General features: G+C 26.4%; 1 protein-coding gene across 1 annotated transcript in view; it reads left to right on the top strand.

Moving 5' to 3' along the window:
- Window positions 1-475: 475 nt before the first annotated feature.
- Window positions 476-25567, top strand: part of LOC122530073 — a 40117-nt gene continuing 15025 nt past the window's right edge. Inside the window, exon 1 of the mRNA XM_043656722.1 lies at window positions 476-1020. Within this exon, the coding sequence (XP_043512657.1) occupies window positions 829-1020 (192 nt within the window). The 5' untranslated portion in view covers window positions 476-828. The remainder of the gene's footprint in view (window positions 1021-25567) is intronic.

Raw genomic sequence — 25567 nt, 5'->3', positions numbered from 1 at the left:
TCATTGCTCAGGTCACATTATGGATGACACGATTAAAAACTGAGAAGACCGATAAATTTACTCTTTCCAAAACGTTAGCATCAATATTATATACGTGAAAAGACAAAAGAATCCAGATTCGACAGAATATACCTCGTGAATATTTCATGAAATGAACGATTCGTACTGCGAAAGCACGATGTACGAAAGCAGAATGGCGTTCATTGACTGTAACATTACGGTTGAAGCTCGGAGCTCCAAGCGGAAGGAGGAGATCCTCTAAAAATTCAGATCTCGCGGATCATAAAAGTCACGTTGCGATCCCTCTGAATGCCAGCATTTTTCTGAGCGTGGAATGTAGCGTGTCACGTGTATGCGAACGGGTCAGGATCGGGGTGTAAATGAACGAAGAGGGCAGGCGGCACAGTCGTTGGAGCAAGCTGAACGTGAGAGGGAGGATAAGAACGGAACGAAAGAAGGACGAACGAACGAGAGGAGATATAGGAGGAGAGAGAAACGAAAAAAGAGAGAAAGAAAGAAAGAAAGAAAGAAAGAAAGAGAGAGAAAGAGAGAGAAAGAGAGAGAGAGAGAGAAAGAAAGAAAGAAAGAGGAGAAAGGCTCCGGCGGGGGCCGCTCGTCCATGAACCGAGGACACTGATCACATCCTCCTTGGACTGATCGGCTCTTTTTTCTCGCTTCCTGATCCGTAGGTACGTCTTCACGATAGTCAGCTACCTGATCGGCGTCTTCATATTCGCGACGATCGTCGGACAAGTCGGGAACGTGATCACCAATCGAAACGCAAATCGGCTGGAGTTCGAGAGATTGCTAGACGGCGCCAAGACTTATATGAGACACCATAAAGTGCCGGGTGGCATGAAGAGGCGGGTGCTCAGGTGGTACGACTACAGTTGGTCACGAGGAAGGATACAAGGCGGCGGTGACATCAACACCGCGCTTGGCTTACTTCCGGACAAACTGAAGACCGAGTTGGCGTTACACGTGAATCTGTCCGTACTGAAGAAGGTTACCATCTTTCAGGTGAGTTTTTTGTTTTGGATTTTGTTTTCAACTACTTCTGCTCTGTTGTTGCTGGCGAATGAGCGCGATGAGATGACTTTGTGTTTATTGTTAGCGGTAAATATCGAAAGATAGTTTCGAGTGTCGTTTGAAGATGAGCATAGGAACTGAAACGAAAGGTCAGTATCTGCGTTGCAAGAGTGGCTTTTATCGTAATGAAGAAAAGTAGGTGATTCCGTCGCAGATAGGAATATAGTAATAAGCAAAATGATTTTAAAAAATGTTATCGGGTTATATGTAGCTACATGCAGGATGTAGTTGAATGATGTGTCGAGCGGGTAGAAAGTGATTCCTTGTGAAGAGATAAAGAACAAACTTCTTGATTTAAGACTTCGTTTTCGAAAAAATTGAGTTTGATGATTTATCGAGTATATTTGAATCTGACATTCAAGACGTGACAGAAAGGAACAATTAATAGAAGTTCGGTATGTGAATATAAGTAAAAAATGTAGAAAATTGAGTTTGAAAATTTATCATGTGTATTTTAAGCAGTTTTTAATGAAACATATTCAAAGTCTATTTTCTTAAAGACGAAGTTTTAAGTGAAAAAATTTTATTCTACATTTTTTATTTATTTTTGCACATAGAATAATCCCCTGTTAATTATCTTTTTCTCGTTTAAAATTAATTAAACTCAAGTATAGTAGGATTCAACTAATTTTCAAACTTTTCTCGAAAACGAAATCTCAAATAAAAAAATTTTATTCTACAATTTTTTCTTATTTTTTCATAAAAAAATCACCTTTTAGTTGCTTGACTTATTATTCAAATGTATATATAGCTATATATTTATAATTATTCATATACTTATGATATCAATATACACGCAGATGAAAAAAACTCTATTTAGGGTAATAATAGTAACAGTCTTATTCAGGATAGTAATAATAATAATGATTAAATATTAAATGTAAAATTTTGTTTGAAAAGTATTGAAAGAATGTAGAATGACACTCATTTACAAAATGCTGTCCATGTGCAAAAGCGTAAATCATATTTCAAATTTTTCACATTTATCTATCTATGCTTACTTAATTTGTTGAATTGCAAGGTTTTCAATAATCATATAACATATCTTTACACATGAATATTTTATGAGAACATAACGCAAGACATTTTATAATGGATAGCAAATTATTCATTTTGTTTATCTTTAAATTTATTGATGGATAAACGATTCGAATAAATAATTCTTCAATTGCACAACGTTTAGTGGTATGATTTTCAATTTCGAAAGTATTTTTAATCAAAACGTTGAACCATAGTACGAAAGGAACGCTATGATTGTGTGAATTATTGGTAAATTCCCCCATTTCTCTTGGAAATAGTAGAAGTAATCCTAATAATAAAGACGTTCGGGATGCCAACGTGACTATTGATTTGTACTCAATATTCCGCATTCGTTTCTACCATTTAAGTTATTAAAAGACTATTTATCTAATTGCAAGTGATAGAAATTTAAAAATCAATATATTTGGGGGAGTTATAAGTTACTAATATATTTACAACATTTAAATTACAGGATTTATATTCTATATTAATATACATATCAATTAATATACATATATAAAAACCTGGGATAAAGTCAGAATCTCAAAATGAAATAACTCTGAACTGAATATAATTATAAAAATCAAAGCAATTCTTTCATTAAACAATGTTATAATTATATTAAATTATTAATTTATTAAAACAATTCTTTTATTAAACAATATTATATTAATATTATAATATTAAATTTTAACAGAAAAAAAATTTTTTAAATGACGATAATACATTAAAGTATTATTTATTTTATGGTCTGGGTAAAACTCAATACCCTCTAATATCTGAAATATTGGAATTTTTCCAAATTTTTAGATCTCTAACCAATGCATCCTTCGCACATTAGACCCAACTTTCGTTCAGTCTGGATACATAAGATTCCTGGCAATAAGAATATTATCTTTATTAATCAAACAATATTGGAAATACTGTTTTAATATTTTCTTGATAAATTTGTAATATGAATACATCTTATCCAAAACCAGATATTCAATTTTACCTCTTTTACTTTTGTGAATAGTATAAATTTCTGAGATTACCATGACGAATTGTAAACCATTCACACATTTGTATTTTAATATGTGACAAATGAAATAATTCATATTAAAAGGTACTTAGTTTAACCAATAATTATAAAGTTTATAATTGATTGAAAATTAGATCACAGTGCACAAAAAAAAAACAGAAAGTGTTATAGCTAGACTGTGTTGTGTATACTTTTATGCAAAATCCTATATATTTGAGAATATGATTAAAAAAATAGAATCTAGGTAGAAAATTATTTTATGCAAATATTAATAAAAAGTACTTTGAATATTTTATATATTTTTTCATGTCATATGCATTTGTATACATTTGTATTAATTTGAAGTTGGAATTACGCGGGAATTTAAACTGTTTTAAAAACAATGGAGAATAATTTAGTTATATACCCGGTTCCCTAAAATATAATTTACATAACTTTTGTGATTTCCTCACTAATTGAAAGAAAATATTTTACATAATCTCTTTAATTATCTACGCTAAATGAACTAGACTATCTATCTGCGCTAAAGACAATTTTTTTATACATGATAATTTAACATAAATATCGAAATGATAATTTCCTTTCATGCATGGAATCTAGTGGAAAGTCATTTCATAAGACTTAGTGTTCCTTTACAAAAGACACATCACCGGCCTTTCGCCATATAGGTTCCTCGATCATAGAAAGACGAAAATAAAATAAGAAGATATTTCAGCTTAGAAGAACCGTATCTAGTATCTTTTTGTTCCTACTTTACTTTCTTTCCTTTCTCTCCCTCTGCATTGCCTTCGTAGTATTGACAGTGCGCCGAGGTGATCGATATAAATGGTATGTGTCATATATGTAGCTCAATTTATATTATATACATGTGTGTGTGCATAAGAGGCGTGTCCAAGGCAAAAAGATTTTGCCTTGATATAGAAATATTTGTTCATATTAAAAAAAAATAGTACAATGATAATATATTTTCACAACGAATAACGAAATCTTATCTATATCTTATAAAAAAAAGAAAAAGAAAACAATTATAATATAAAATACAATGAAATATAAAACACAATTTAAAAATAAACAATATAATAAAAGTGAAGTATAATAATATAATCCTTAAGAAATCTTATGTAATTTAGGTAGTAAGTTATATACTTAAACATACTATTATTTGAAATAAAAAAAAAAAATTGTAACATATTGCAAATATTATATGTTCATTTAAAATAATAGTAAATGTTTTAAATAGACGTGATATAATGCCAATATTAGAAAAAGTAGAAACTCTCAATAATAAATCTTGTCTTAAATCTAAATTTCCATAAAGGGAAATTAGGGCTTAATGTATTTTTTTTCAATTAATTTTCATATTTACTTCAGAAATTTAACTTTTAAAAAAATTTTAATATATTCATTTCGCAATACTTTAATTTGTTATATTAAACTGATTGACATATTAAGTTGATTGAATTTTGAAATAGGTATATTTACATTTTGAAAAAGTTTATTTGTAATATTATGAAAGTAAAAAAAATGAAACTTAATCTTAATAAAAGTTTTCTAATTAATTATATTTTTATAATAATTTAAATAGAATCATCAAATAAAATAGCGCACGATTGCATATTAACTTTGACATTTATATATTTTTTTTGACATCGAGAATCATAAATATTTTTATTTAGATACTTTACAGTTTATATTTACAGACAAATAAAATGTGAAGCATTTAAAAACTAAAAGTTTTGAATGTAAAAATTCAGACATCCAGTATATGCATTGTAGTAGAAGAAGCAGAATTATTACAGTTCGTTAATTAACACATAATAAATTTTCTCTGCAATTTCATTATATTTACTTTTCATAGTTATTAATTTCCGATTTAATATTAATATGCAATATTGAATCAATAATATGCAATAATGATCAATAATTAATTATCATATTGGTACATTTGTCCATCTGACATTTTGATTTAGATAAAATTAACGTTAAAATATCGTACCTTTGCAAAGAAAGTGACTCGTCTTAAAAAACGATTGATTTTCAAGTAATCACTATAAAAATGTTGTGGAAATAGTTCTTGATCAATTATGAAAATTTTATTATTTATATTTCATAATTTGGCCATTAGAAAGTGTTGATCTTTCTGACACTGTGCTATATTTTATAAATACTTATTGCTGTGAATTAAAAAATTCTAAATATCACTATGAATAAGTGCATATTAACAAGGTAAGAAGTGTATTATTTTGTTTTTGTAATTAACAAAATAATATTTGATTCTGTTTAAAACCAGTTTCTCTTAAAAAACATATTTCTCTCACGTGTGTCACTTTCTTCACAAGAATGCTATATATACAATCCAAACACTTTATCGATCACCTTTAATGACAATTCCAGTTTAATTCAATATGTTCAAGCATGACTTCCCGCACGACTCCGGGGCAACTAGTCTTGTAATGGCTCTAACCCTCTAAGTGCTTATAATTAATATTGAGATGATCAACTAAGCGCTATCTAAGTGACTGTCTTAATCAATGTTAAGCATGTTTAAGTATACGTAATGATTCTTATTAAAAGTGTCATAAATTTTATAAAAGAATATTGGCATTTTACAGGAGTTTGAACTTTAAGAAAATATTTTATTTGAAAAAATAATTATTTATCGTATTTTTGTTTTTGTCTAGCTATGGAAGATAATTGCAATTTTATTGAATTTTAATATCTTCATATTTTATTTATTTATCTTCATATTTTTCTATACCATTATTTATTTTGTATTTTGAAAATTTGAATATCTTACTTATTAATAATATTGTTTATGCGTATTAATTGCTGACACAAGAGATTTATTTAATGTAAACTATGCAGAGATAAATTGTTGCTACATAGCTAACAATTCGTTATGTTCGAAAGCAAATTCAGTTTCAGAATTCACTAACGATTATTAATAATATTTCATTAGAAATTGAAATTTCAACTGTAAAATAAATAACATGATAATAAAATAAGTTAATAATATTATAGATAATTTATTTTTTCTTCTAACGTTATCTTATAATCAAAATCAGTGATAAACCGTATAGAAGATAGTTTCAATGTTTTTTTAAAATAGAAGATAGTTTCAATGTTTTTATTTACGAATATTTCTCTGAAATTTGCTTCGCTAAATATATAGTTAATGCTCATTGAGCGTTTCACGCTCAACAAACAGGTCTTATTCCTATGTATTATTAACAAACAATGGTTCAATTAATCTATTGTTAATTTGTATGGTAAATAAGCACAATAAAACGGAATCTCTGACAATTAGCTTATGCTTACAAATAAGCAAAACTTGTAAACATAAATCCAATACAGTTTGAAATTTCAATTAATCAAATTAGTAGATTAAAGAGAACAAATTTTTTGCTTTTAATAAAACTTTGAATGATCTCCGTTATCATGGTGTTAAATACAAATAATATTTACAAATTTCGATAATTTTTAATTTACATTGTAAAAATCAACATTTTGAACAATATTTTCCTATTAACTGCTATTAGTTTTCAAGATACATATTCAATGTTACCAATGTTAATTGAATGTGTGGGAGAATGTTAAATACATGGGCACTACTGAACAGTACATGCGCTTCACATATGCAATTATGCAAATTACAAACAAACTGTAAGAATTTTAACCAGTCTTTGCGCTGTTTGTTTATAAATAATTACCATATCTGCCATTATTTTGACACAATACATCTAATTGTTCAGCAAATGTCTTTCTACTAAAAATTTGCCCCGTACTTTTGATATTTAATACAAATAAAGTCAGAATTTCTATCTATCTATTCTATAATTTAAAATAAGAATGATGAAATTACGTTTGATTTTCGTCTTTGAAAAAAATGCATTAAAAAATCATTTAACTAACGATTAGCACTATGGTTTTCATCATAAACCGTTATTGTGGCTCTTTTCGTATACGATATAATGTTAGAAATTATTAATTAGTTATTATTAATACTATTTTATCATATATAAAGCAAAGTAAAATAAATTAAATTAATTAATTTTGGCGTTTATGTACAAAATATCACACAGTGATTTAAAAAAAATTTGACATTTCAATTTTATTTTTATATTATTTATCTCATACGGCGATAAGATATCAGAGTCTTATCATTACCACATGGGTTAGATTGTTCAAAAAACTACTAACTTAATGATTTAAAATTCAATTAATTCATTTAATTCAATAAATTCAATTTAAATCTAGTAAAGATTTTGTTTTAAGAAAAGGAAATAATTTTCTTTCCATTTTACTTCTTGTTTTTTTGGTTTGTAATGTTTCCCAATGGTTTATTTAATAATAAGTAGTATAAACAATAGAATATAAACGTCATAGTATAATGAATGAACAAGTCTAACATAGCTTCGCAGTATACACTTTAATAAGTGTATAATGTAAAAGTTGTTCTATGAGTTAGTAAATTTTTGCAAAATAAAGAAGAATTATAGAATCTATACAGTGTCTAATAAATACAGAATTATAGGACCTATACAATGTCTAATTAATTTTTTGTTATTTTGAGAGTTGATAGTTTCTGCATAACTTGATTCATATAATGATTCATTCGCTTTATAATTCATAAATGCAATTCATAAGTGCAATTCTATTTTAGAATTATTTTTAATGTAAATTTACAGTGCCACAAAATTACATTGAAAAATTAAACAGACGAGTTTGGTTCCAAGATGCTTTGTTAAGGTTGACTAATGATCCTCCGTTGGAGAACTGAATAATAAACAGTATCTTAAACAGATAACATGAATCTAAATATGGAAGGCTCATTTACATGCCATGATTGTATTCATAGCATCATTTTATCCTAGTATATGAACCACCCTATCTATTAGTTTGATAAAATAGCCAATTTGCTTATAAATTATTTTTTTATTTTTAAACCAAAGATAGCTGTAAAATTAAGTCTTTTGTACACGCATTTTTACTCTTAAAATATGTAAGATGATTTCATCAGAAAAACAAGAAGTTAAAATTCTGTTTTTTATATAAGAAATATATAAAAAATAGGTTATACTTATTTTCTCTCTTCTCATTATCAGGATCACATGATCTCATGATCATCTCCTCTCATTATCAGTCTGCCCTACTTTTGAATAAACTCTTCTTGCTAATAACTTTTTAACAACTGCCAACTGAACTTTGACATTACAAAAATTATCGAATTCGGGGATGAGTCTTCTTTAATAAATATTTATCAAAGTATATACTAATTTAATTAATTATTAATTTTCTTTAAATTCTTTAATATTATAATTCTATATCATTTTAAGGTAAGTACATTCAAATTTGCAATACCTATATTTATCAAAAATTATTCTATTCTGATTGTTTTAATGTTTTGCAATTATTTTATGTTCTCATGTCTAGGTCATTCATTTTATTGATGTACGTAATTTCTATTGAAGTACGGAAAGTAAACTTTTGATTGTTAACAAACTACAGAAGTTTTAATTCAACCTAGTTACAACGCTCTAAATTTTACAGTTCTGTGCTTTCTGACATTACAAAGGTAAAAATGTGGAAGCACGTTTATACGAATGGTCTGTCTCGTTTGAAATACGAGCCACATTTTTAATAAATAATTACCATACAAACACGTGGTGCTTTAACTATGCAACAACGCAGAAGTTTCATTTTATCATCGAAATTCCTTCCCTTTTTCTCTCTCTTTCCTATTTTTTTTTCATTATAATGTAAGAAAAGGCAAAAAGAGATGTGACCTACGAATAACCGCGAAAAAAATATTTAAAGATTATACTGCTCGAAGAAACGACGTTCTGTCGTTAAAAAAGAAAAAAAATGGAGAGATAGAATAATTTCAGGTTCTGGGATAAAAATTTATCTAACCAGGAAGTACTCGCAAATTGAATGGCTTTGTTCCAGGTATTGGAAGAAATTGAAGTATAAAGTATAGATTACATATGAATCCAATATCGGTATGCTGTCTATATAATGATCGATCGTAGTACAGTTATACTATTGAACTTCTTTTTATCATTCATTATATTATATTCTATTTATTAAAAAGTAAAATTCGAAACCTAATTCCAAGTTCGTGTAAAATACAAATGACTTGGCAAGTTACTCTCAATTTAATGGAATAATAAATTTATTGGTACGTCTTCCAGAATTGATTAACTGAAAAAGTAATTTTAGTTGAGAAGTAATTTTAGTTTCTTTGATACGAAATGTAAGAAAAAATATGTGTCATATAAAGTTTCGAAATTAGATTCCAATGTCAGTCATACAATTTTTCATTGCCAGAAATACATAAAATTCAAGCACAATTATAATCAGCAATTATCCTTTATTCTATATCTTTCTCCATTTCAAATGGGTTCGCGTTGAATTTACAAATATTTTACAAAAATGTTTTCACATTAATGTTATAAATCTGTCGCATTGAAATTGAGTTAAATTAAGTTCAAATTAATTTAATCTTTACAACTTTGTTCATAATATATATAATTATTAATACAATTAATTAATAAAGTACCAATAAAAGATTGCGGAAATCTTTTATTTTACCTACAATCGTAGTATTTAAAAATTCTTTTCTGACAATCCCACAATCATCATTCCTTATTCAGAATATTTTCTATAAAATAAAGATAACTTGGGTAATTTCGTCAATTTCATTTATATGTAATCGTAAATTGATTTTAAAATTTACTTATGTACAATTTGAAATAAAAAAATTTGCTAGTGCTCTGTACTAATATAGAACTTTATAACGTTCTCTTTATTAATATACCAAATATTTATTTATTATATATTTAATTTATAATTTTTTCGAATCTGATCAATTCAACTAGAACGCTTAAATTAGATATAAGTTAGATAAATCAATATAATGAAATGAAACGTGTTTAACATTTTCAAATTAGAAATTTGAACCGATGCAAAGAAAGAATAAGCTCCTTTTTTATGACATTGCATGTAAACGTTTACTATACTGCAGGGAATACGTTCCACAGAACATATCTTTTTCATATGCACACGCCATTAACACAGATATGCATATGCAATATAGTAGTAAGAATAGATACACGTGTTTCAAAAGTATATTTACCTATGCTATGACGATAATTACTGTGATAACGATAAGAAATAATTTATTTGAAAAAAATATTAAATATTCTGGAAATTTTTCAAATAAGTGCCAAACAAGAATTTTATTGAATTTCATAATATAATTTTAAATTATTAGGTTATTTATTAATTTCATAGCTTTTATTCGTATGTATAATATTTATAGACTATTTTATAGAATATGAAGATATTTTAATTCTCGTCTGTTTCTTTTATACCCTTTTCATGTGTGTAAACTCACGATAAAAATCACGATATAAAACTAAATATCTATATAGTGAAAATAAATTATACACTATAACTAGATAAAAATTTAATTTACTTAATAAAAGAATTTATAAATTTAACTATTTATCTCAGTTATTAATTACCTAAGATAGATAGTTAAATATCATCGTAGATATTAAGTATTTAGCACTGTGTCAAGAGATAAATTAAATTGAAAAATGAGAGACGGATGGAGAGATTTGAAACTTCTTTTGTCAATTAATTATTCTTTTATAATTAATTAATTTTTATTTTCTGCTACAACTTTTATAAAAAATATAAAGAAATGTATAAAAACTCAAGCGCGCCCCTTTTTTCAATAACAAATGTACAATATTTTCAAGTGCCTTTCATTTAAGAACATTTTAATCAAATTTTATAAAAAAAAAAAACACCATCAATTGTAATTCTAGATTTTATATGGATTGAGATAAAAAAAAAAAAAGAAGAACAAATCGTAAATTATTTTATATCGTTGTTAATCGGTAATCGTTGTTCATTTTGACACTTTGTCAATAAAAGCTTCTTCAATTACACAGCGAAACAAGTTTTCACATTTGTATCGTTTTTTTTTATGAGTTGTAATATAACTGAAAATACGGTCGCTTCTGTTTCACTTTTAATGGTGCGCAGTAACAAGTAACAGTAACAATAGATAAGCGTGTAAGTGAGGTTTGCAAGTATAATGCGTTTCCACGTAGTTGTACGGCTTAGAGAAAAAACGTAACGAGATCTGAGTGGAAGTTCTTATCTCATAAAGTCTTGCCTCGCGAGCTTTCGTCTAATGGTTCTACTGTTGCACTTTATCAGATACTTTGTCCTGTAGACACGCGGAATTTTAATTCGAAATTAACTGTTCATTTAGGGTTGGGAAGCTCATTACCTACACAAAATTCATGTTTAAATTTTTTGTAACAACTTGAAAAATATATTTCTTTTTGAAAGTTCAGATTTTTCGGATGAAACGGGCGATGGACGTACAAACAACATCAGAAGAATATTTTACTTTAATATGATTATTCGTCATTACGCTATATTTCATGTATCATATTTCATATTTCTTATACGGTGCAAATTCAGATGATAACAAATATAATATATGAAATTATGATATACGTATATTTCTATTTACGTGTATAAAACAATGATGGAAATTAATAGCGTGTCGTTGAAGTAAAAATTAACAAAACGAGCGTCGAATAATAGAATTTAATATTACATGTGAAACTGAATATTTACGTGCATTGCTTCAGCAACAAGTGGAAAGTCAAAAAATAAATATAAAAATGTTTCTTCGATAATTAATCAGAATATTTAGTAATTCGTAAAGAAGAATTTATTGAAATAAACGAGAATATAGAAATTTGATGCAATAAAAGTATTGAAACACTTAGTATTTCTTAACTTATAAGTTCTTAACTTATAACTTCATGTTTTATGAGAATTCTAATTTGAAAGAAAAAAAAGACATTTTGATAAATGTCAAGATAAACGGAGTATACAATATTGTTTTTACATTTGTTTTTATTTTTATATCTCGTAAAATTCTTACTTGCAGGAAACAAAGTGTATTTAGCATGTTGTTTGATTAAATCTGTTAAATATGTTATGTAAAAGAAATTAAAAAGATACATACAAAAAAGAAGATTATATCAATTGAAAAATAAGACGGAAAACGAAAAGAAAAGAATTTATTTACTTAGAATTTCGTTAGAATTTATTTTAAAGTTTCAAAATAAACTTAACTAATTTTTATGTCTTACATTAAGCTAAAAAATCTTGAAACTTGCAAATCTAGACGAATTGTTTAAACTAACACAAAACATTTATAAGTCCCATACGTACAATATTTGCAAATCAATGAATTTCGATGAAGTTTTTGTAAATTTATAAGTGTTTTATATAAAAGAATGACAAATGAATTGCATAAAAGCAATAAAATATATTGATTTCGTGAAATTTCTAATAAAAATTTCTATAAATATAAAAGAAATTATACGTGTGATGCATTTGTTAACTGATGTTATCGGATTGCTGGCAATAATTGATTATCAATTTTAATCAAAACGTGATACTTTGAATCTCTACATTCACGAACCAGTTAGTACCTAATCGAAGTCGAGATCAAAAATTCAGTGTGATTATTCAAGCCCATCGAGTGCAAGTAATATCTATGGATTCCTCGATGAAAATATCTGACAAATTTCCCAAAACGATGAAGAATGAAATTTATATCGTACGTTTCTCATATTGAGAATAAATAATTCACAGCTACCGTTAAAAAAATCAATTATTCCCGTAAAAAATTTAAATCGTAAGATTTAAATCGTTCAGATTCAATTATATACAAATATTTATACGCATATACAATATTTTTCAAATATTCTTCTGTCTTTAACTATTATTAATATTTGTATTAATATTATTAATATTAGTTGTTCTTTTTTCAAATTTGCTACACACTGTACGTTCCTGAATCAGTAAATGAATTTTATACATATAAATATCATTTTTATATATAAATTTGATTTTTATTATACATGTGTATATAATAAATGAATTTTTAAAACAAAATGCTTGTTTTATCACGTGATTATATCTATTTACAAAATTCAGTGGAATTGAACGAATTGACTCAATACTACATATTTAACGATATAAATTTAGGAAAATTGAAAATATAAAAATTTACTCACACGCTTGCTCAATTGTAAACAATTTATGCAAGTAAAATAGAATTTGGCAATTCTGTCATAAAGGATGTTTTAAATAAACGTATATCCTTAAATTACATGTAGTCAGTTCAGGAGTTATTATAAATAAATTGAAATAAATTTATAAATTTATTTAAATCAATAAAAATAAATTGAAATAAATAAAAATAAATTTTTAAATTTAAATCAAAAAATACTTCAAGTTATTAGAAATTTCTAATGACATGTTAGTAAATTTTTCATTCTTTTCTATCCTTAATAATTACACAAAGAGTGAAAGTAAGTATGAGAATAAATATTTATGTATCTACTAAATAAGAGTAACTAATGAAAAGAGGAGAAAATAAATAAATAACTGAGTTCACTTAAAAATAATGTTACATTCTTTACACGTTAATAAATGTGAAAAGAATCATAAAAAGAAGTAATCTATAGTTAAATCAATGTGGAAAGATAGTTTGTAGAATGAAACCGAGCAAAACCGATTAGGAAATCAGAGAACGTATAATTATCAATGTGTGACATCTACAACAAGTTGGCCGTACAACGAAATCAATTTAGCATGAAATCTATTCAGCCTTTGGCACTGACAAATCACGAATTCAATCGCCTCGTGCCAGCTAGTGATGCAATTAAAGTCGGACGTAGAGACTACTCTTTGATTGCCTTCTCAATTTCACAGTCAGTATAACCACATATAGGATACAATCGAACACAAACAATCTCGTTTTTTCACTAAATATGTATAAATTCACCAATTTTTACTGATAGCTTTTATTACTAATTTATTTATTATTAATAACTTTTAGATCAGCTCTTTTTTAAAATAATTCCCTCCAATGCTTTATTATATTTTTCTTCACGAATTTTTGAAATTTTATCCATTTATCCTTTCATCCTTTAATCTTTATCTTTTAATCAATTTCTACAGATAAATAATAAATGTATTAAAATGAACAATAGTAGCAGAAAAAAGCATAATATCTTGTCCTTAAAGTAATATACTTAATTAATTTAATAACTAATATATTTTAAAGTATTATACTTAATTAATTTAATAATTAATATATTTTAGTCGCAAAGTCTTTAAACTCGATATTAATTATCGTATATATATTGATCTGTATATAGGTATTATGAAAAATATTAATATATGACAATAAATCTCAGAATAAGTTGTTGCACATCATTTGCACATACATATATGTGAATGTTATCTATTTCATAAAGTTGAACATGGTAAAACTTGTGAATTCGACACAAAAATTTTTCAGTAATGCATACAAATTTTTCTTTAAAACTACGAAGATAGAAAGATGAAGAAAGAAGATTGAAAAGAATAAGTTGTGAGACGCTGTATGTACTTACGTAAAACTTTAAAACTTTTGATAATACGTAGAAAGTATGGTGCAAACAAAATCTGAAATCATGAAAAAAAAGAAAAGAATATTATTACAAACAATTTCACAAAACAAATGGTACTAAAAAATTAATGAATAAAAATATTATTTACTGTGGTTCTTTGTTATATATAACAATGTAAAAGTGTTTTGACTCAATTTCGATAATAATTATTAATTTAAATATGGATATCTTGTGTTCTTGAAAAATAAATTTAAATTAAGTTGTGAAATTAATTCAAGCCAGGTATAATATCTCCACAATAAAAGAGAAAAAAAAAAAAAAAAATACACGAGAATCTTTCAAACAGTTTGAAGAAAATGAAAGCACAGCTTCCACAGCCATTGTCCTTTAAGAGGGAAATTAGAATTTCAAAAGAGATGCATCAGAATTACAGAAATCCTGGGCTGATAAAAGTCTCTTCTTTAATGAGAAGCACACTCATTTAATGCAACCTCATTATTCGAGATATTTTATTTAATATGAAACTTTGATCGAATGACTATATAAATTATTATATATTTAATATATATTTAATAATAATATTGTCATTGATATTAGAAAATAATATATGTACTATTAAAAATATATAAATGAAAATAATCTATTTTCCAATTTCACTAATGAAATTTTTCTTTTAATTTCAATTCTTCTTTCTAGTCTTCTATCCATATTCAAATCTTCCATTAATTTTATATGAATTTCATGATCGTTTGATTCGATATATCATTCATCATACATATATCAAATTATATTATAACATACTATAATCTTTTTAATCTTCCTTAGACAAGAAGCCTATTTTTAAATTTTTAACTGTAATACTTTGCATTTCCACGTATCACACGCAAAGGTTTTTTCAATGAAATTCAAATTTCATTTGAGAATGAAATTTCGACACAGCATAGATCTAATAACCATACTTTTACTGTTCAAAAGAACTCAGATGAAAAATGTTGAAAATCTTTTTGAATGTATGTATTAAAAAAATTCAGTAAATTTATGAAAAAATATTGAAAATAATTAAACTTGTCAAAATATTAAAATATGAATATTTACACGACTATTAATTAATTTAAATTGAACCTAAATTATTTGATATGAATTTTTGTAAAAATAAAATTGAAAAAATTTCTTTCAATTCTTAATAACATAAGTAAGTTTTTACGGTTCTAAAGTATAACATTATATATATGATATCTTCTTTCAATACTTTTTGTCAAAAGGAAATGAATGGAAAAATGCGTCCAGAATCGATTTTAACAATTATTACGCCATTTTTTATTCAGATCAGAATTAATACGTGTATATTTTGCTATCATTCTACGCGACAGTATTGTAATTCTGAATCTTTGTTACTTCAAGAGTATTTGTTGGTTTTATTAATGAAATGAAACTTTGAAACTGAATATTTCGAAACACAGCAGAAACTCTTCAATCGTTGAAGAATACCATTGATGAAACGAATCGATTTTAAATATGTTGAAAACAACAATTGATAAAGCAATAGCAGTGCTCTGAGATCTCTTATACATTTCAAATATTATCGACATTGACGGATCATGTTCGTAAAAACTGAAGATTCCGTGATCAACACACTGATATTTAGATTGAAATGATTTTGAAAGATAAATATTTACCAATATTACGATTTCTTAACAAGTATCATTTGAGAACAGTTATAATTGTAACTGATGATATGTTAGAAAAGCCTTCAAATTGCATTCGTTCTCCCAAAAAACTTTACACTGATGTAAGATTGATGGAAAAAAAAGAAATCTTCTTTAGAAAAGAAGATTATATTATTCAGGCAAAATTATTATTCGAGTAATTTATACTTTGAAAAGACGTCAGTTTGGCATAGAAAAGTTTCAATTAGCTGACATTCATCAGACAATTTGGTTTTTGCTGTACTCTATACCAGAGCACACATGAATAAGAATCTATAGTAAATTTCGATCGAAGTTGAGTTAACAATAAAATATTGTTCTAGAGTTCTTTTTGATCAGTTTAAGTGGGACTGAAGGCGATGTAATATTGAACACAAGAAACACATTAGGTGTTTGAAACTTATGAAAGAAAGGACTAAAGTTTAAAGCACAGGTTTTGAGAGATTTATTGGAGACGCGACGTTTCAGCTATCTCATCCCATGACGGTTCATGATCGAGGCATACACGTTTCTCTTTCATTATTTTATGACTATGTGATTTATTTGTTTAGAACAATTGATATTTTCAACTCTAAAGTCTTTGTTTCATGGAATGTAAATAAACAAAAAAATACGAGGTGCCTCGTGGTTTCAGTTTTAGTTAAAATGTTTTGTTAAAGCTTCAAAATACATATAGTTTTTTCACGAACGAAAATTTTTTCATCATTTCAATATTTTTCTGCGACTCACTCACTTATAATATATCTATAAAACCAGAACATATATATTACTTATCAACGTACACATATTTTTCATAAATAAAATATTCTCCATGTTTATATAATTATTCTCGTATTTGGAAATTTTTCAAGACCCATCAAAACTCAACTTGTGATCCACCAATGGATCGACTCACAATTTGAGAATCTCTGATACAAATATTTTAGCATATTTTTCAAAGTATCTACATCGGATCCTTATTCAAAGTTTTCACTTGTATCATTAGTGGATCAATAGTCATTCACTTCTTGAAACAATTTTTCAATAAAAATTATATGTATGTTGTACGTTAAATTGGCACATGTATATAGATAAATTATTCCTATGAGCAAAAAACTAGATGCAAAATAGTGTGAAATAATTCTAATAAATTGAAGAAAGATGAACAAGATATTGCTTTTACTGAGAGAGAGAGAGAGAGATTAAATAAGCGGAATGGAGAAAAACAGAGAAGACAGATAAAGATATCATAAAATCAAGCTGCATATCTCGTTGCGATAAAGATATAACCAGAGTTAATAATAATAATAAACAACGTTCTGTCTTTGAACAAAATTTTCCTTCATTTTAAATAACTTGAATGTAAATGCTTACATTTTGTATAAAATGCAAGAAAAGAAATAATTCTCCTCAATTTGGAACAGAAATTATTTAAAACATACTTTTATCTTATAATGATGAATAGTCATGAACAAATAATTTATAAGAATTAGTTAAATTAGCTTATTGCTCGTCACTTTGTTTCAAAAATATCAGAAGAAAGTTCGTTAGAGCAACAACAATGCATAATACGTTCGAAAAAAATGTAGCCTTTAAAAATCAATGTTTGTACAATATCATGAATGTAATACGTCTCTTTGTGTCATGCCTTGCTTTGAAGTGTGTCATAAATAACGTTGCTGAACCAAAGTATAATTAAAAAAAAAAAATCTTTCTCACTCAAAAAATGCATTGGTTACCGTTTTCACTTGCAGAAATGAAAATATATTTCATAACATAATTTCTTTCGTGGTTACTTTTTCTCGTTTGTATAAAACTTATATATTTATGTTGTGTGCAACTTCCCCAGTGTTGTTATCACATTGCAAGAAAAATTTACTTTAGTGCTCTAATAACAGGCATATAAAAGTTTTTATTTGAAAGAAATAAAATTTCACGGACAAACATCTACCCGTTTACTAAATATTAATAAATCTAAACTAAAATAAAAGAGATTTAAATTAAATTAAAATCATTTCATACTTATCAGAAGAATAATTGAATTAAATAATTGACTACTTAAATGATTAACTAATAATTTAAATAATTGTCATAAATAAATAATTTTAATAATAATTAAATAATTTTAATTACACACGGAAATGTCTCCACGATTTAAATTTCATTGTATAAACTTAAAAAAATCACAGTACAGTATTCTAGTTTGGATATATATTTGTCTGTATATTTCTTGATGTATATTTCTTCATACTGCGAAACATATTTTGTGCAACGAGTGCATTTGGACGCTGAATACCAGTGAATATCTCACCATCTGCGGGAAACAGGATCTCTACAACCTAATTTCCAGAATCGCGCTGTACTCCACACACCAACCAACGATTTACGGAGGAAAATGATTTATATAGAGAAAGATATATAGACGGAAAAGGAGGATACATTTCGTGAACCACGAATCTTTGGTCGCGATCCTTCCAATACGAAGGTGAATCCTATACAGCCATCAATAGCGTAGAAGAGAAGAGAAAACATAAATTTAAATAGAAATAATGGGGACATTTGTTATCGGGATAGATTTACAACAATAGTTTAGAGATTAAATTTAATATTGTGTCGATTAAAGATCGAATAATAAAAATCTTTATCAGAAATTTAATGCGCTGTGAGAAAAAAATGTGTTATTTTTGTTAATTAAAAATCGCATAAATTATTTGGAAAATAGAAGAATGCCTGATTTTAAAAAAAGCACATTGTTCGTGTTACGTGTGAAAAGCAAAATTTTCGGTGTCTTAAATAAGTATAAATATCTAAGCATTTCCAAACAAAGTTTAAACAAAAGTACGAATAAATCAAGCTTGTTGGAAAATTTTTATTTTTAGCAGAATAACGATCCGAAGCATTTCCGCTTGGATTCTTCAAGAATGGTTGCTTCACAATGCATCTAATGCATTAAACATTATTTTTCTATACAGTCTGAACGTCAACGCCAAGATTGAGAGAAGATTTGAAGATTACGAAATAATGTTAAAAATAAAATAATGGAAACTATGGAGAAAAGCATTAGAAACATTTGCATCGTCTGCAATAAATAATTAGTGTCAAAAGTAGTGCCATTAGAGTGAATTAATATAGAAATAAATTGTTCGAATTTCTTTTTAGATGCTATGTACACATTTCTTATTTTAACAACTTTTTGGGGATTTTCTTCTTTGTTTTTACTCATACGTTCTTAAGACTTGAATCTTACGTATTTTTTAAATAAAAGTTCATCTTGAAAATTTCATTTCTTAATAGTTATAGAATTCAGAAACTCATGAGCAATTGTATATTGTAAAATTAATTGATATATGTATGTAAATAAAGGAAGCTCTACTTAATTTGTGTTTCAAAGTATAATCTGCGATTACTAAAAATTATATATCTTCTATTCTATGTGATATTCACAATTTTTAATTGATAATGGAAGAAACTAACTAATATCTTTGGTATTTGTTTTGATGGACTCAAATAATTTATTTGACGAATTCAAATAATTCATTGAATGCAAAATTCTTTATTTCAGTATTCTCTTATTTCACATCCTTGAAAAAAATTTTTTGTACACAGTCTTCTGGTCGAAATCTAGTGACATTGTAATGTAAAAGCTGACCTAAAAGAATGTAATCAATATGTTACTCATTATCAGACACTGATAAAATGTACGACGAGGAACAGTGAGTAATAACTTTTTCGCGAAACAAGATTTCAGTGAAGAGTGAAATTAATCCAAGCTGCTAGCGCTTTTACCACGGCGAAGAACTTTTTTATAGATAGAAACTTTTCAAGAAATTTAATAATCATATGTATCCTTCATGAATATTCATCTTCAGCAAAAAAAAGAATGATATTTCAAAAAGTGACTTGAAAATCTTGAAACATTAAACGTTAAAAATCTAATTCACAACGTGATACAAAGTATGAAATTATGCAGTAATATCACATTGCATCAAATATGCAACAGATACTGTAATATAAAATAAGTTCTTCAATATTAATTTTATGATTATAATTTAATCGTGTTTATAATTATAATTTTATGATTATAATTTAAGTATTAATATTCTAAGTACATCAAAAGATATTTTTATTCGTTCTAGTTATGTACATATAAATCCAATATAAAATGTTACACAACTATTTCAAATGAATAGCAGCATAGAAGATACTGGCTTTTGTGTAATTATGAATATCATGCGCAATTATAATAAAATGTCTTTAAATTAAATTATTTAACTACGCGAATTTTTCAAATATCTCTAGACTTAAAACCAATTACGGTCGTATAATAAGAATAATGGTATTTAAAGAATATAATGTTTTTTATACAATAAATATTTTTTAAATATAGTTCTTAACCTTTTTGGTGTTTAAAATTATCAAAAGACTAAAGTTAATATTGAACGATTGCTAATATAACAAATAAAAAATGCATTCTTCAAACATATATTATTTATCTTACACATATTTATTTAGTATATTGTATTATATTGACCTCTTTGAATCTTTAGTAATTATTGAACCTTTAGAAATTAATGATTATAAGTTTATTCGAAGAATAAACTAACAGAGAATTTATATTAATAAATGGAAATGCTATTATTCTTTTAACGAATCATCCTCAATATACATACAAGAAAAGTCACCACATACTGCGGAGATTGCAATCATCAACCTCTCTAATGTTTCAGTTAAAATTTTTGAAATTGTTCAATGGTGCATTTTTTATTTTTTAATATTGTCTAGTTAGTTATGATGTTTAAAATTTTTTCATTGACGATATTCATTTTAGTTTAATTATTCTAAACATGACTATCACTAATGACTACCATAGTTCCATCTTCCAGGAGGAAAAAAAAATCTCCTCTTATGACTAATGTGGCAGTCAATTAAAGCAGTTGAAATTAAAGTTTGAATAATTGTTATACTATATACTTCTATTTGTAAATTATAGGCACGTGCAATCACCACAATCTTCCGTTACGAGCGCCAACATACATAATAACTAAATTTAAAAGAAAAAAATTAAACGTAACGTTATTTGCACTATCTTTGAAATTCTTAGAAAATCTAACGTCACCTGATAATGATACAATTTTTAAAAAGTTCCAAATCTCTGACGTGAGAAAATTGAAATTTCTCCAGATTTTGATCTATGTATCAAAATAGAATCATACGAAAAATTGATGCGAACAAGAGAGCGTAGAAGGCCTTCAGGAAATTTTCTGTCTCAGCAAACAAGACCTCTGACGAAAATTTTTAAAAGACGTTGCAAACTGCGAAACTCGCGGATAAAGAACGAAGATCGTGAAACTTTTGGTTGGTGAGAATTTTGTTCTGCGATAAAAGGAAAACGAACTTTTCTTCAGAGTAATCCCGCGTAGAATCCCAGGCGATGTCCAGTAGCAATTTTGAGAACAAAATTTGTTTTCGTGTTTCGAACGAAGCACGATATTCCCAGCTTACATTATCGATATTATTTACATTACATTTTGTTGGAAAAGAAGCAACGCTTATAATGCTACCAAAATGAAGTAAATCAAATTTGCTATAAAAGTCCATAAAACGCGTTGCTTTACTTAATTCGTTCGAATATTTCTTTACGGTCGAGATTTATGAGCGAAAGAAAAGGAAAAAAATTTATGATGTCACTGTTGGAACAGCAAAAACCATTCGCTTTAAAGAAACAGTTTACTTTCGTCCCATAAAATTGATCGAAAATGAATAAAACGTATTTGTGGAAAAAAAATTTTATTCGCAGTGGAAAGATGAAAGATATATCATACTCTAACGAAGAAAGTGGCAACTAAAACTGTGCGTTTTTTGAGTTGTAACAATGTGAATGTTGCAGGTGAATATTTCTTGACCAACTATGAAAATCTTGTTCGTTTATTAGAACTAGATAAGATTTGTGGCCATTATAAGATCTCTCTCGAAACAACGTAAGCTTTATTTGAAACTTTCTTCTCTATAGCAAAGAACTTAAGAGAAAATTGCATGGATAGCTTCATATGGGACACCCTCTATATAGTCTTAGCTTTACTTTAAAAGGATATTTTCTAGAATATTGAACAGTACAAATTATTTACATTAACATTCACTCTTGACATTGAAATTAATATGCAAAAATATTCGACAATGAATACATTCATATCACTAAAAAATATGCATTATTATTTTTATTTCTTTTTGCATTGTCGATCTTTACTTGCTCAATACATTTTCATAGGTGTGCTCGTGAGTTTCCACTTTTTTAAATAAAAAAGATTTTAACTTTTGGAGGTAAATACATATAGTTTCAAAATATATAAATTTATTATAAATAATATTTATTATATTAATATATAAATACATTAATAAATAAATTATTTGTCTTAAGATATATGTACTATATGTACTATATTTGTCTTAAGATACTTATCTCCAAACTTAAATGTCGACTAAGCATTGTTTTAAAATTGGAATATGTTTATTTTGAAACTTTCTCTGTATGATAAAAAGTTCAATAAAAGATTCGAAGTTATCATCCATATAAAAGATTTATAAATCATTCATAGAAAAGTACACTGGTTAAACTTCTATGAATATAAATAGAATTTACGTATTCTGTTCGAATTCGTTCTCTTGGTAAAGCTTGTTTCACTTAAGTAGTTGAAGCAAACCTTAAAATAAGCAACGTCCATTCAAACTAATTTTAGAACATAAAACACAGAAGACGTCGTGATTTCACGAAAATAGCAAACTAAAATATCAGATTTTCTGGATGTAAGAGTAAACTTAATTTTAACGAAACTAATAATAACAATGCTCGTGGAAGAACAAAGTCAAATATAGTTTTGTTAGAATTTCTTACTGATCAATATTGACATCACAAAAGTATACATCTCTTGCAAATTGTCGGAATTTTTTTCGTTTATACACCGCGTTCCGTTTAAAGAGGTAATATCTCGCAAAAGATTGAATTTCTAAAAACAAATATTCTTATAAAAGTTGTTTAATGTAAAGGAACGTAACGTGTGTTATTAATTATTTTTATAGATGGAGTTGTGAAGGAAATTTCAAGGTTAGTCTAATTTTTTTTTAAATGTGATGACATAATTTTGACTACATTAATCGATTTACTTGAACATTTCCTATTAAGGTAAAAAAAGTATTAACCTATTTATAATTTAAAAAAATTATTATTAGTTTAGGAAATCAGCTTTGATTTTGTAATATAAGGAAAGCGATACTGTTGTGATATCTTTCATACTAATTCAATTGCAAAATTAAAACTGAAATAGTTTTTGAACTAATGATTTCCTAACACAAATAGATTAATACTTTCTTTCAGATAAATCGATTAATTTAAAATTGTACGGTTCCATTTAAAAAGATAAAGTTGACCTTAAAATCTCCCCTATCACTGATCTGAAAGAAAATAATTTGCGCCACGTGATATTCTCCTTTAAACTAAACAACTTTGGTTAAAACATTTTTCACTATGTACATTTACATATTAAATTATTAAATATTGCTTATGTGTGTCTTTCATTTTTGCAAATATCATTTACAAACAACTTGCAAGCAACGTCAATTTCACTACCGCTTCAACATCCATTTAAAAACATCTACTCGCGTTTTGAAGCTTTTAATTTTGTAACCTTTTACACTGCACATTGCAAAGAATATCGATGAGTAGTAAATACAAAACTGTCATGTTATTGCAAAAATTGCAATTCCATGCATAAATTTACGTTCAATATTTGTTCCATGTTTGAATGAAAGTTTCCTGTTTTCTCGTTATGATCCATTTGATCACAAAACAAGCGTATAAGTCTGGAAAAAAATTTGATGGAACGTGACATTTGTAAAATAGACACTTCCATTTAAGGACTATGAAAGCTAATGAACTACATAAATTCAAAGAGTACAAAGAAATGAATAAAAATTCCATATATTTTATATTACTTGTTCTTAAACAACTGTCTTGTATTACAAAATTAAATAAAAATATTTATTGAAGATCGTACGTGTATGTACAAAGTAGACACATGCAAGAAGAAAATATTTTTATAAACTGTAAAACAGCTGAGGGGTGTTATTTTTAAGCTTGCTCGAAATTACAAGCTCGCACACTCAGTTGCAAAATCTCTCTTACTGATTGTTCTTAGTTCTTTTATGTTGGTAGAAAATGTCTTTTTCCTAACGAAAACTATAACTTTGTCTGCTCGAGAACGATAAAAGTAAATACAGTGGAATTCTGCTGATGTGAACTTGTTAGAATACAAATAGTTTATATAATTGATGTTTATATAATAGTTTATATAATTGATGTTTATATAATAGTTTATATAATTGATGTTCATATAATATTATAAGAGTGCATTGATTTTCTTCTTTACTAGTGATTCTTCATTCATGTAACAGGTTCAAATAAATGAGTTCAACCAACAAGAATTCATTGGATCAGATAAAATTGTCTAAAATATTGTATTCAAATAAATAAAGTTCATATAAACAGAGTTCTGTTATACAACTTCTAAAATGAGCAAAATGAGAAGAAAATTTAGGAAATTAGAAAATTTTATATATTATGATAATAATAATTATAATTATTATTGGTAAAATTTGAAAAATTCCACAATGTAAACTGTTCGTCGTGAATCGTTTTATTTTAGACAAAATAATCATAATCACTTCCGCATAATCAATTGTAAATCTGACTCTGTCCCTTCGAACACGCTATAGACTGCATAAAAAATTAATAAAATGTCGACAAAAATAAAAGACTAAAATATTTGAATAATTGAATAGATATAGAAAGAAACTTTAAAATGTAAAAATTAGTTCATTTAAAAACATAATAATATTTAAATTAATATATTTGAAAAGAACATTTCAAGTTTGGTCGAAAAGAATGACGTAGAAACTGATTTTAATCAAATTAGATCATTATTGTTATCACAGAATTATCATTTCATGAAATTAGGTCATTATTGTTATCACAGAATTATCATTATTCAAAATTTTTAATATTTAACTTATAACATGAACTTTTGAAAAGATTTATGTAATTACATCAAATCTGTGTTAATTCTACACGAAACTTTAACAATAATATAAGCAAGTCTAAATAAATTTGTTAAAAATATTTCTCAATTAAAAATATCTTTTGTATTATAAACAGTGATTTTATATTTAACATAAAACAAAGAATACTTAAATTAAAG

This window comes from Frieseomelitta varia, unplaced genomic scaffold, assembly GCF_011392965.1.
Source record: "Frieseomelitta varia isolate USP_RPSP 00005682 unplaced genomic scaffold, Fvar_1.2 scaffold_326, whole genome shotgun sequence".
Taxonomy (NCBI): domain Eukaryota; kingdom Metazoa; phylum Arthropoda; class Insecta; order Hymenoptera; family Apidae; genus Frieseomelitta; species Frieseomelitta varia.
The sequence above is the reverse complement of the archived record's forward strand: the minus strand, read 5'-3'. Positions and strand labels throughout refer to the sequence as shown.